At 36.8% G+C, this 13,403-nt stretch overlaps 1 protein-coding gene across 1 annotated transcript in view; it reads right to left on the bottom strand.

Annotated features, from left to right (window-relative positions):
- Positions 1-13,403, bottom strand: part of MROH9 (maestro heat like repeat family member 9) — a gene marked incomplete at both ends in the record, with an annotated part of 95,758 nt that overhangs the window by 71,214 nt on the left and 11,141 nt on the right. The window contains one exon of the mRNA XM_082654870.1: positions 1,696-1,781. Within this exon, the coding sequence (XP_082510996.1) occupies positions 1,696-1,781 (86 nt within the window). The remainder of the gene's footprint in view (positions 1-1,695; positions 1,782-13,403) is intronic.

The raw sequence follows: 13,403 nt of genomic DNA, 5'->3' as shown, positions 1-13,403 counted from the left end.
CAGTGACATCAATGGACCTAGAGATTGTCATAGTGAGTGAAGTAAGTCAGACAAAGAGAGACAAATATTATGTGATATTGTTTACATGTGGAATCTAAAAAAAGTGTACAAATGAACTTATCTACAAAACAGAAATAGAGTTACAGATGTAGAGAACAAACTTATGGTTACCGGGGGGTAGGGGGGAAGGGATAAATTGGAAGATTGGGATTGACAGATACACACTACTATATATAAAATAGATAACTAATAAGGACCTACTGTATAGCACAGGGAAATCTACTCAATAATCTCTAGTGGCCTATATGGGAAAAGAATCTAAAAAAGAGTAGATATATGTGTAACTGATTCACTTTACTATACACCTGAAACTAACACAACATTGTAAATCGACTATACTCCAATAACAGCAACAAAAAAAAGACAAGCAAAAGAGTAAGCAGAAACTAAATAATAATTAATAAAGACTAAATTAGTCAAAAAAATAAGTAAGCTATTATATGAGTTTAATAGTAACAAAATTTATTTATATTATTAAATTATACAAGTATATATGAAGGTATAACACACGTAAATCTTTATGTACCAAATTATACTTGGTCGAAATATGAAAACCAAAATCTATAACAAATTTTAAAGAATAAAGGAAAAACTATTGGGGGGGGCATTTTTAGGGCATTTAAGTAGACCAAAAAATTAAATTAAAATATGGAGAAGGGGATTCTAATCCAGGGTCTGCCTTTCCATGAACCCTGTAAAATAATATAATACAGTATGCCAAATTTTGTTTATATGGATCTATGTATACATGTATGAGTATCTTCTAAGTGACTAGGCTTTGACAAAACACTTATTAATAAGTGCAGTTCTTCTGGAAAACAAGTTGACACAATCAAAAACTCTTAGAAGGTTCATCTCATCTGCATTACTTTGGGTTCAGGGGAAGCAGATGCCAAAACAGGATTAGAAGTACAAGAGATTTCCAAGAGAAGGAAGGAAGAAGGAATAGGGTAGGAAGAGTCTTGGACTGCAGCAAGTTCCAAGGAGGGTTCAGCTTGGCTGATGGCGATCCCTCAAGCTGAAGTCACCCATTGGAGTTATTTGTCCTACCATTCTGGGTCATTGGTGAGATCAGCCTACAGGAAGTGACACCTCACAGACCGTGCTGGTGAATCTATACAGGCAGGGCTGGAGTTGTTGACCAATGAGGATTCCCCCACAGCAGGGCATTTTCATGGTTGCCTATCACCTAAATCAGGAACCTCACTTTCAGAATGGTATTTCAAGGAAGTAGTTCAGAGCAGATACAATCTTTTACGTACTAGGATGATTATCATAATGTTGGTAAAATATAACATAATTTAGAAAATGTCAAAATTTTGGAATATTCCATTGCCATTAAAATGAAAATATGATTTTACGGAGAAATTAAAAATTAAGACAAAGCAAAAATGAAAAGTAGGATAGAAAATTGAATGTGCAACCTGCTTATGATTCTGCAGTAGTTAAATAATCTGCCTATTCCTGCAATACAGAAAGATTTAAAAGAACATGAGAAAGAAAGAGCTAATAGTTGCTGAATTAGGGTGGTGGAATTTGGAGTAACTTTTTATTTCTCGTATTTTTGATATGTATTTATTACATTTTTAAAAAGGTATTCAATCAGTGATATGAAAGCATTAAAGCTTATTATACCTGGAGTTCATGGCCAGGATCATGGCTTGATTACTTAACAGGCCTGAGTATGCATCCCATAGGCTGGCAGCTGTTTGCACCTGTAACTACCAGGAGAGAGAAAAGAATCAATGATGACAGACCTGTGGGGCTCATAACATCATGTGTAATTCTGTCTTTTACAGAAACCAAAGGGACCAAATTGGACTTGAAATATAAGCCCAAGGGTTTATAGAAGTGATGAGACCAGACAAACTGTAATTTAAACCTATGCATGATATTAAATGCTGGCCTTTTACAGCCAACCACTGTGCTTATATAATTAGCATTTCCAGACAAAAATTTATTAGGAATGCTCTTTACTGGGTGCCCTCCTATACAACACTCTAACCATTAAGTGCAGTCTGCTCAGTGTGGAGTCTATCTATAAACATATCAGCAAGGTGATTTAAATCAGGCCTTACTGAAAAATGTCCAAACTCACACTACTATAGAGTGGGAACCATGTACAGGTCAGTGTATAGCTGTCTAATATAACTATTTAAATTTATAAATGATTATAAATGGGATTCCATTAAGAATCTCCATTTCTTTTTTTTTTTTTTTTTTTTTTTTTTTTTGCGGTACGCGGGCCTCTCACTGTTGTGGCCTCTCCCATTGCAGAGCACAGGCTCCAGACACGCAGGCTCAGCGGCCATGGCCCACGGGTCCAGCCGCTCCGCGGCATGTGGGATCTTCCCGGACCCGGGCACGAACCCGTGTCCCCTGCATCGGCAGGCGGACTCTCAACCACTGCACCACCAGGGAAGCCCAAGAATCTCCACTTCTTTATTCAAGGAGTTGGAGAACTGGAGAAGACCTAATGGAATAGCACCTCTTTTCTTCTGCACATCCCACTCTTGTTCATGCAAGCCTCTGTTGCAATGTCACTTTCTTGTATCAGACCCATTAGTGCTGTTTATTGAAATTCTCAGTCTCTATTTCTGAAATAGCTCAAAGTTCTCTTTTAGGTACTGCTGTATAATAATGGTATTTCAAAGGGAATTTATTCCTCTAGTGCATGGCAAATGACTGCCCCTGAATACTTCGCACATTAAAAAAAAGCCCTTCTCTGTTTGCTAAGTGCTGCTTTGCTGACTCCAGCATTGAGTGCCCTGTGGGATCTGTGTTTTGCCTCTGTGGAGTGTAAGAGCAATCTTGATGGATAGAGCTATATGCCTGTCTATTAAGATTGTGTTGTGGACTGCGTGTTTGAATTTTGAGAAATTTCGATGTTGAAACCCTAACCCCCAGTGTGATGATATTAGGAAGTGGGGCCTTTGGGAGGTGATTAGGTTTAGAGGAGGTCATGAGAGATAACCCCTATGATGGGATTAGAGCCTTTATAAGAAGAGACATAAGAGAGCTTGCTTGCGATTTCTGTCTCCACCATGTGAGGATGCAAGGAAAGGATGGCTGTCTGAAACCCAGGAAGAAGAATCTCACCAGATACTGAATCTACCATTCTTTGATCTTGGACTTCCCAGCATCCAGAACTGTGAGAAATAAATTTCTGTTGTTTAAGCCACCCATTCTCTGGTACCATGGTAAACCACCCCAAACAGATGAGAGAGTCAGAGAAACTTCCTGATTGGGGATCTGAATTAAAAAATGGCATCTCCCCACTAGGGATAAAGCATCCTGCCATGACCTTCCTGGGAGTCACCACACTGATCATTGTCTAACACCTCTTCTCTGGGCTGTGCTCAGACTGAGTGCTTCAGAGGACTTATTCTCCTTTCTCTAAAATATTTATATTCATATCTAGCATTGATTCCTAACAATGCCAAACATGATTTTACTTAATCTTGAGAGAATAATTCTTTGCTATGTTATTTATTAACATACTGCACATTATTATTACTTAGAGAGCATGGAATCTTCTATATGGCAGACAACTCTCACTGTAACATGGAAGAATAATGGTGATTGGTCTGTTTTGGAAAGACATTTTTGTCCTTGTCACCACTTTCATTTAATTTGGCCAGAATCTACTAGTTGTGTTTCTCTGGGCAGTGACTAACTGAACATTTTGTTTGATATAAGCAATGATCCTTTGGCAGTATTGTTTCAATGGGAACTTTTCTTATACAATATGTTCTAACTGGGCTTGAGTCCTTACAAATTAATTTGTAACACTTTAAATTTAAAGCACTGATTCTTAACATTGGCAGTACATTAAGGGGTTAAAAAATATTGATTTTGATTCCTGGGCCACACCTCCAGAGATATGGATTTAATAGGTCTGTATTCAAGACCAGGCATCAACATTAAAAAAAAAAAGCCTTCCAGAAAATTTTGATGTACAGCCAGAATTGATAAGCCATTTTTAAGCCTGTAGCTTGCTTGTACAGTAATAATCGTCATTACGTTGATCTCTAATAACATGGACCTCTGCTTCCCCTCTGTTAGCTAGGATCTCTCTTTTTCAAATTTGTTACCACAAATCTATCACCAGTTTATTGTTCTGCCCATATTACTTTAGCGTCACATCTTTTGTTGATTCACTGATTTACAGCAATATCCCTTCCTTGTTATAAGCATGCTTTCACCTGTGCCATATATACTGCTAATGTTTATCTAATTCCAAAAGCCAGTGCACACATTGATAAGCAGTAAGGATTGTCTAACATGTACAGACTGATTCTCCAGTGGTGTCGGTATAGGGAGTTATAGGATTTAGCGAGGAATTTCACCTGCTTTTCCCAATTAGGCTTTTTGTTATTGTTTCAAATATATAACATGCTCACCAGTGTTCCCAGAAATTCTTCAGTGCCTCCTCTGGGGAGATGTGATTATCATTCTGGCTTTAACTTCTATTATATGGATAAGTTCTCTTTTATATCATTTTCAATGACTCCTTAATCACTCTGGGTCTTCACTGGAAACCCACAGTAACTGATAAAACGGTCACAATCCTGGGACTTCCCTGGTGGCTCAGTGGTTAAATATCTGCCTACCAATGCAGGGGACACGGGTTTGAGCCGTCATCCAGGAAGATCCCACATGCCTCAGAGCAACTAAGCCATGCGTTACAACTACTGAGCCTGCGCTCTAGAGCCCACGAGCCACAGCTACTGAGCCTGCGTGCCACAACTACTGAAGCCCGTGCGCCTAGAGCCTGTGCTCCACAACGAGAAGCCACTGCAATGAGAAGCCCGCGCACCGCAACGAAGAGTAGCCCCCACTCACCACAACTAGAGAAAACCCGTGCACAGCCATGAAGACCCAATGCAGCCAAAAATAAATAAATTAATTAATTTAAAAAAATGCTCACAATCCTGGAAATCTGTACTTTGTAATATATTTCATAACACTGGATTCTAGGGCCAGTCTGGTGGGCCTTAAGCTTCCATATTTATTATTTTGGCTTTGTTCTCTAAACTATCCATGTGCTTTTTATATATATCTTATATCATTGACATTTTTTGTTCAATATCGCTTGTCATTCTTGGCCAGAAGAATTGGAGTTGTGCCAACTTGACTAGTTTCTTAAATCTCAGATGTTTCAAATCACATATGGATAATGTGTGTTTTCTTATGCCACCTTAGCCAGGGAGAAAATGATATTATCATAATAATCATTATTCTGAGGGAATTTGAATTCCCTCTGGTAATTCCCAAACTATCCTGGGAATGTTCAAAGGGAGCCATGGACTTGATCTTCTAGAATACTATGTGAGTCTGAACTTTTCCCTTAATCTTAGCTCACTAGAATGTCTCCTTTCTCTGATAATAGCAAAATGTCAAAAGTTCAGAGAGATGGGGCATCTGAATTGAGGGCATGAATATCCAATGCCCTTACCTCTTAGGCTTTCTGTCTTGTGCTGGTGCCTTACTGAAGGTAGTGATTGCTGTTGCTGATGCTCTTGTGTCCCTACCAACACTGCCAAGGCCAGATACCGAGATAGGTGAAGGCTACACCCAGAATAAATTCACTGCCTACTCCCAAATCCAGTTAAATTATTTTCTACTACTGCAAAAAGAACCAGAACCAGTGTAACTACACTGTGCACTCTCAGTTTTGTAGTTCTTAACAGATTTTACTTGTTCTTATATTCATTCCTTGCTTGACTTAAACTCTGGGGAAGATTGATGGGACAAATCCCTGAAAGAAAGTTACTGTGCTGTTATATTATGTAGAATTGCCCTACTCCTTTTTTTTTTTTTTTCTAATGAATCATTCTCTTTAAACTAGTTTTGTGCCTCCACTGTCTTTTCTTAGAAAGTTCTTTTCCAGGGAGATGTGGGGCCCTCATCTCTGCACACTACTGGAAGGCCTACTTCACCAAATCTCCAGACATTTTAGGGTCTTAGCATCAACATATCTTGGCTCATGAGGGTACCCCAAATACACACTTCCCTCATCAAAAATCCTTTGCCATCCTTACAAATCTCCCCTCAACCAAGAATCTTGTTATGGAAAGATGAAGAACTAAATATAATATCTCTGCAAGATTGAATCCCCAGGATACAAACATTTTCAGTTGATCATCAGATAGTTGTTTAGTGTCTACTGTGTACTAGGTGCTGTGTTAAGCAGTGGGGTTAGAACAGGGGCAAGACAGATAAGTTCTGCCAGTAATCTCATGGGAAAGCAAATTTGAAACACAGGAAATCGGTAAGTATTCAACAAAAGAGGATTTATAGGGATGATTAAGGGAAGCTAAACTAGCAGAGGGTATCAAGGAAAATTTGTTTTCTGAAGAAGTTTTAAGCTCAAACTTAGAGATTATGGGGGTCAGGAGAGCAGAGGAAGAGTTTTTCAGAGAAACACTATGGGTTAAGGACTTGACTTGAGAAAGGGTTTGTTGCATTACAGACACCGTTCTCAACCCTCACTGAGCCTTAAAATCATTTGGATCCCTTCCAAAAATACAAATGCCTAGACGTCACCCCACACAAGTGAATCAAAATATCTGAAGGTGTGGCCCTAGCAACAGTATTTTTTAAAAAAATCTCCACACATGATCCTAATATGAAGCCAGGATTGAGAACCATTATATCAGAGGACATGAAAGGAAACCACATGGATGGTGCAAAGAGAGTAAGGACAGTGGAAAATCATGGGGCCAGAAAGGTTGAATCACAGCTGGTCCTTTTGTGAGCTCTTTTGTGAGTAATAAAGATTACTACTCATCTCTGAGGACCATGGGAGGCATTTAATAGAAGGAGGGACAAGATCACAGGGCTGCTTTGTAGAGATTTGATTGAATATGATAAAATTGTTGCCAAGAGAATGTTACCGAGGCGAGAGATTGTAACAGAGTAGGATTAGAATACTGGCAGTGGAAAAAGAGAGATAAGTAGTGACTGGTAGCAATATCAAATGCTGCTTAAAGGTCACACAAGAAAAAGAAAATTATTATTTGGATTTGAGACATGAAAGCCACTAGGGACCTAGATGGGAGTAGCTCAGTAGAGGGTTTCTGTAGATATGCTCAGTCTGGCAGGTCATCATGCTGACTAATCAGCTCAGGTCTCACATTTGGATGTGAGGTCCTCAGTTATCTGCAGACACAAATGAACAAAGAGAAAGACTCTACTAGCCAAAACTTGCTTCCTTTTTACATGACCAAAGTCAACAAGTGAGACTGTCAAAAAAAAGTGAGATTGCATAATTGAGGCAAAACCATTTGTTTCCATTTCAGAACCATGTGTGCTGGGTACAATACTTGTCATTTTACTGATTCTGGTGTGACATATTAATACTCATTGAAACTTGATATTCTATGCCTAGAGACCTATACCTTTCTCCTTATCAGTTTTCTCTGCTGGATTTCTGCCCCTTGTGCTTTCTTTGATTTCTCTACCCCAAACAGAGAAGTGAGCGCTTCTGTTGAGCTGCATTATTATTGATGGCCACTAGAGTATACTCTCTTGAGATAACTCAAAATTTATAGCATGACAGTAAAAGCAGAGAACCTCTACAAACACAGAGACCCAAATATCTCTCACTTCCTTAATGGGGAAGTTTTCCACTTTTTTTTCATTGGGAACAGCAAAGAGAGGAACTTTTTTAAAGCTTAGGTATACATGGACATCATAACCAGGTAGTATGTCCAATATCACTGCCTAGTAATATCAACCTAGTAGTGTGTTGTTGTTTTTTTATTTTATTTTTAAATTGAAGTAAAGTTGATTTACAGTGTTGTGTCAATCTCTGCTGTACAAAAAAGTGACTCAGTTGTACACATATAGACATTCTTTTTTTTAATATTCTTTTCCATTTATGGTTTATCACAGGGTATTGAATATAGTTCCCTGTGCTGTATAGTAGTATCTTGTTGTTTATCCATCCTATATACAATAGTTTACATCTGCTAATCCCAGGCTCCCAGTGCTTCCTTTCTCCACCCTCCCTCCCCTATGGCAACCTTGTGGAATCTAGAGTGTTGTTTTAAGTCCAAGTCTCAATGTGACTTCATTCAAAAACTTGTTGGTGACTGCCTACTTTGGAGCCTTATATTCATAAATATCCATTTCAATATCTGATAGAATTCTGCTGATAAAACTTACTGGTTTCTTTCCCTCTCATCTTTTTAATATAATTATATAAACCCTCAGAACTAGTAATACATGGTATTATTAGTATGTAAATATAATTTCAAAAACCCTGAGCAGAATAAGTGATGAAAATCATCATGTTCACATCAACTTCAGTGGTCCAAGAGGATGAGGATTCCTAGTTACTCTCTTCCTTTTCCAAGCCTACTTAAAACTCATTTCTCTAATATATCCCTAGTTTAGACCTGGATTAGACCTCTGAGTTAGGTCATAATGGATTACTGTAATAACATAAACATTCTTCACAACTCTTCTATGATATCCATTGAAGCCCCAAATTTTTATTCCTAATAATAAGGTTTAGCCAGCTGGTGATACAGACATTGTTTCCTAATCCCCACATTTTAGAAAGGCCTATAGAACAGGCCCTTATTTTGGAACAATTTCAAGTCAGCTTTACCCAGTCCATCTAGGACTTTAATTTGCCATCTGTTATGCCTTTTATTATCCACTTTGACAATATTAATGTTATCTAGGGACACTAATAATTCTGGATAGGTCATATTAACAAACTGCTTCTCTATTCAGTATCGAAAGGTTCCCCTTTAAATGAATAGATCTCTAATGGGCAGAAAAAGTCTTTATTTTTATCCTCATTAGTCAATGTTATCTGGTTGTTGGAAGTGATAACACTGACTTAGTAAGTCTAACCCACGGAGAACCACAAACATTTCAGTAGGTAGTCTAGTGACCCTTGAAGGCAAAATAGAGAGTATTAGCTCAGTGATTATGTTAATATGCACACATTAAAAAAACTTCCACATTTCTTTTTACTATTACTATTGGGTAGACATTTAACAAAGCAGTTAGAATGAACCACAAAAGTACATTTTAATTATATGAATACCTAAGGGATTAATCTCTCCTCAAACCATCCTTCTAGAGCATTATTTAAACTGTCTTGTCAGTGAACATTCTGATGTGCCAGATCACTAATACACACACAACAATCCATCCACAAGGAGAAACTCTTTGGTTCTGTCCTGAGTTGATTCTTCAGTATGTTTTCATGTGTCTCAGATCAAAGCCATGAGATCTTGGGATTTCTTAAAATGTCACAATACAATGTCTAACTAATAGTAATCTCAGAAGGAAAGAATGAAGAAAACACAAGGAAGAAAATTTTCCAATAAATAACGCAAGATCTTCTCAAAGATAAATGGCTGGAATCTTTAGACTGAAACATGAGTAAGTGCTTAACATATTTGAATAAAAAATACACCTAAAACTATTTTTATGAAATTTCAGTCTAGCCAAGATGAAGAAAAATCTTAAAGCCTTCCAGAAAGAGAAAACAGGTGACAAAAGCTAGAGAATCAGATCATGATCAGATTCTTCATTGGTTATACTGGATACCAGAAAAAATGTAAGTTATGCCTCAGATTTTATTTTTTAGAGAAAATGATCTGCAACCTAGGGAAATGGCTGGAATCATAATTTATGATAGCTGTTCTTATGGTGGTATTTTAAAAAACTCATCTATATTGCATCATTTTAAAAAATGGAAACATAGCACTTTTGTAAAACTAAAAAAGCGTTTAAAATTGATCATATATTCACTTCAGAAACAAAAAATCTCTAAGTTCCCAGAGACAGAAATTGTGCAGGTCACATTCTGCGCAATAATGGTATGAGATTATATGTTAAAAATAAAAGAATGGAATAATGGATATCTATATGCAAAAAGATGAATTCATATTTCTACCTCACACCTACACAAAAATCACTCAAAATAGATAATAGATCTAAATCTAAAAGCTAAAACTATAAATCCTTTAGAAGAAAACATAGGAAAAAATCTTTGTCACTTTTGGTTTAGGCAAAATTTCCTTAGATGTAGTCCCCAAAGCACAGTCAAAAGAAAAAAAAGATAAATTGGACTTGATCAATACTAAAACTTTTTGCTCTTCAAAAGACACAATTAAGGAAAGGAAAAAAAAATCAATGTACTGGGAGAAAATATTTGCAAATCATATATTCTACACTCAATAACTGTAAATCTATAAAATACACCTAGATAAATGATTAAGAAATATTTAAGGTATACATGAAGAAAAAACTTTACTGAAGATTCAAGTAAGTGAGAGAAAAAAACATGTTCCTGATGACAAGACAATAATTTAAATAAATTGTCTATAAACTAATCTATAAATTTATACAATTCTAATCAAATGCCAAAAGAAATTCTGGGAGAAATTTCACAAGCACAGTCCGAAATTCTTCTGAAAGTGTAAATGAGTAAAATTAGCCAATACATTTTTTTCTTTTCATTTTGAATTTTATTTTATTTTTACACAGCAGGTTCTTATTAGTTATCTATTTTATACATATTAGTGTATATATGTCAATCCCAATCTCCCAATTCATATGTTTGTTCTCTACATCTGTGTCTGTCTTTCTGCCTTGCAAACCAGTTCATCTGTACCATTTTTCTAGATTCCTAGATTTCTAGATTAACGCATTAACATATGCGTTAATATACAATATTTGTTTTTCTTTTTCTGACTTCACACTGTATGACAGTCTCTAGGTCCATCCACGTCTCTACAAATGACCCAATTTCGTTCCTTTTTATGGCTAATATTCCATTGTATATATGCACCACATCTTCTTTATCCAGTCATCTGTTGATGGGCATTTAGGTTGCTTCCATGACCTTAGCCAAGACATTTTTGAAAAAGAGGAATAACTGTATAGATTCACCAAATTAGATGCAGAAAGAGTTTGTGTTATATAGCCGAGCTATCTATAATAGTTTAAAAGTGTGACAGTTTCTTTATTGCTGTGATTTGGTAAGATAACATTGACTATTCTGGCTGAAACCAAAAGATTCTGCTGAAGCTGCTGCTGCCACCTGTCAAAGGCATTGATAATATTGCTAGTGCTTGCTGATGGAGTCCCATGACTGCTGATACCCATTATCAAGTTAACTGGCTTATTTCACTTAGCATAATACCCTCCAGGTCTATCAATGTTGTTGCAAATGGCAAGATTTCATTCTTTTTTAGGACTAATATTCCATTGTATATATGTACCACATATTCTTTATCCATTTATTTGTGAGTGGACAATTAGGTTGCTCACATATCTTGACTACTGTAAATAATGCTGCAATAAACATGAGGGACATATATATTTTCAAATTAGTGTTTTTGTTTTCTTCAAATAAATACAAAGGATTTGAGTTGCTGGGTCGTACTAATATAATATTGTAATTCAACTATATTTCAATTTAAAAAGATAGAGAAAACTAGGATTGCACAAAAGATGCTCTCACTTCATAGCAAAAGCCACAGGTGACCTCATTCCCTCTCACCATTTTAGCCACTCATTGTTTCTCTCTTTTTTACAGCAGCCCCATCTTTCTGGGACTCAGAAGCTGGGGCTGTGCTATTGCGAGATTCTTCCCCCTCTTCTACCAGCCTATTGTCCTTGAATCACACTATGCACCTTGATAATATCTTCACACAAGATATGTTCTTCCCTTGCAGGCTCTTCCTTCCTGGTAGTTCTGTCTCATCTGGAGTGGTCCAGACATGCCCGAATTCTAGAGAATTCAATTTAGGCTCAAATTGTGACCTCTACACGAAACAAGTTTGCTTTTTGTCCCATGAACCATTTGACCATCTCCTTTCTGTTGACAACTATATGCAGCCTAAGTCTATGTCATTCTCTTGAATATAATTTGGTTTTTGGACTTGATCTTGTCCATAGCTAAGTGAAATATAAACCCTGATTCTGAAAAACAAATTAAGAACTGAAATTGTAGTGCAGTTTTAACCTTCTTAGGACCATATTCTTACTTTACAGGCTTAGCAGCTGTCTTACTGATTCCTGCTATGCCTCCAGAGATAAATTGGTGTCTAATAAACTTTTTTCTGTAATATAAATGGCATAAATTAGCTCTTTATGTTTTCTAGATTTTCTGTTCACTTCATATTGTCAGTAAAACTCTTCATCACTCTATTGGCAATGACTGTGTTTAGACTACTCTATTTCTCTAACAGTGTATATATTTCACTAGGTCAAAACAAAGTATATTTATTGCTCACTGATGGCAAATCTCCACTTTGCAATCCCTACTAGGAACGAAACAAAATAAAACAAAAAAGAATTTCAAATTCACACAGTAAGATACTTTGCTCTCTATTAACTTACTTTATTAATTAAAATCCCTCTTCCCCAGAGAAATAAAAAGTGATTGGGGGTGGCTTAGAGGCAAAGACAAAAATCCAATGATATAAAATTAAAATAAAGATAAAATTGATGATTTGAGGATGAGGGACATTCACAGACATACATAGTAAACAGCACCTTTACAAGAGCAAGAGATGGATTTCAAATTTAGATACAAATGAATAGATTGATCCAGTGATGAAACTTAGATTATCTATAGAAACATCTTTTTGAATAAACTTTTAAAGCATTATACCCATTTTGTTTAAACATTTTAAAAAATAATGCACAGCTCTGGAACGAAAAACCACATTCACAGAAAGATAGACAAGATGAAAAGGCAGAGGGCTATGTACCAGATGAAGGAACAAGATAAAACACCAGAAAAACAACTAAATGAAGTGGAGATAGGCAAACTTCCAGAAAAACAATTCAGAATAATGATAGTGAAGATGATCCAAGACCTCAGAAGAAGAATGGAGGCAAAGATCGAGAAGATGCAAGAAATATTTAACAAAGACCTAGAAGAATTAAAGAACAAACAAACAGAGATGAACAATATATTAACTGAAATGAAAACTACACTAGAAGGAATAAGTAGCAGAATAACTGAGACAGAAGAACGGATAACTCAACTGGAAGACAGAATGGTGGAATTCACTGCTGTGGAACAGAATAAAGAAAAAAGAATGAAAAGAAATGAAGACAGGGGCTTCCCTGATGGAGCAGTGGTTGGGAGCCTGCCTGCTGATGCAGGGGACACGGGTTTGTGCCCCGGTCTGGGAGGATCTCACATGCTGTGGAGCGGCTGGGCCTGTGAGCCATGGCCACTGAGCCTGGGCGTCCAGAGCCTGTGCTCTGCAATGGGAGAGGCTGTGACAGTGAGAGGCCCGCGTACCGCAAAAAAAAAAAAAAAAAAAAAAATGAAGACAGCCCAAGAGACCTCT

The sequence above is a fragment of the Grampus griseus genome, assembly GCF_964374135.1.
Source record: "Grampus griseus genome assembly, chromosome: 1".
In the NCBI taxonomy this organism is placed as follows: domain Eukaryota; kingdom Metazoa; phylum Chordata; class Mammalia; order Artiodactyla; family Delphinidae; genus Grampus; species Grampus griseus.
This window is presented reverse-complemented; position numbering and strand designations above follow the sequence as displayed.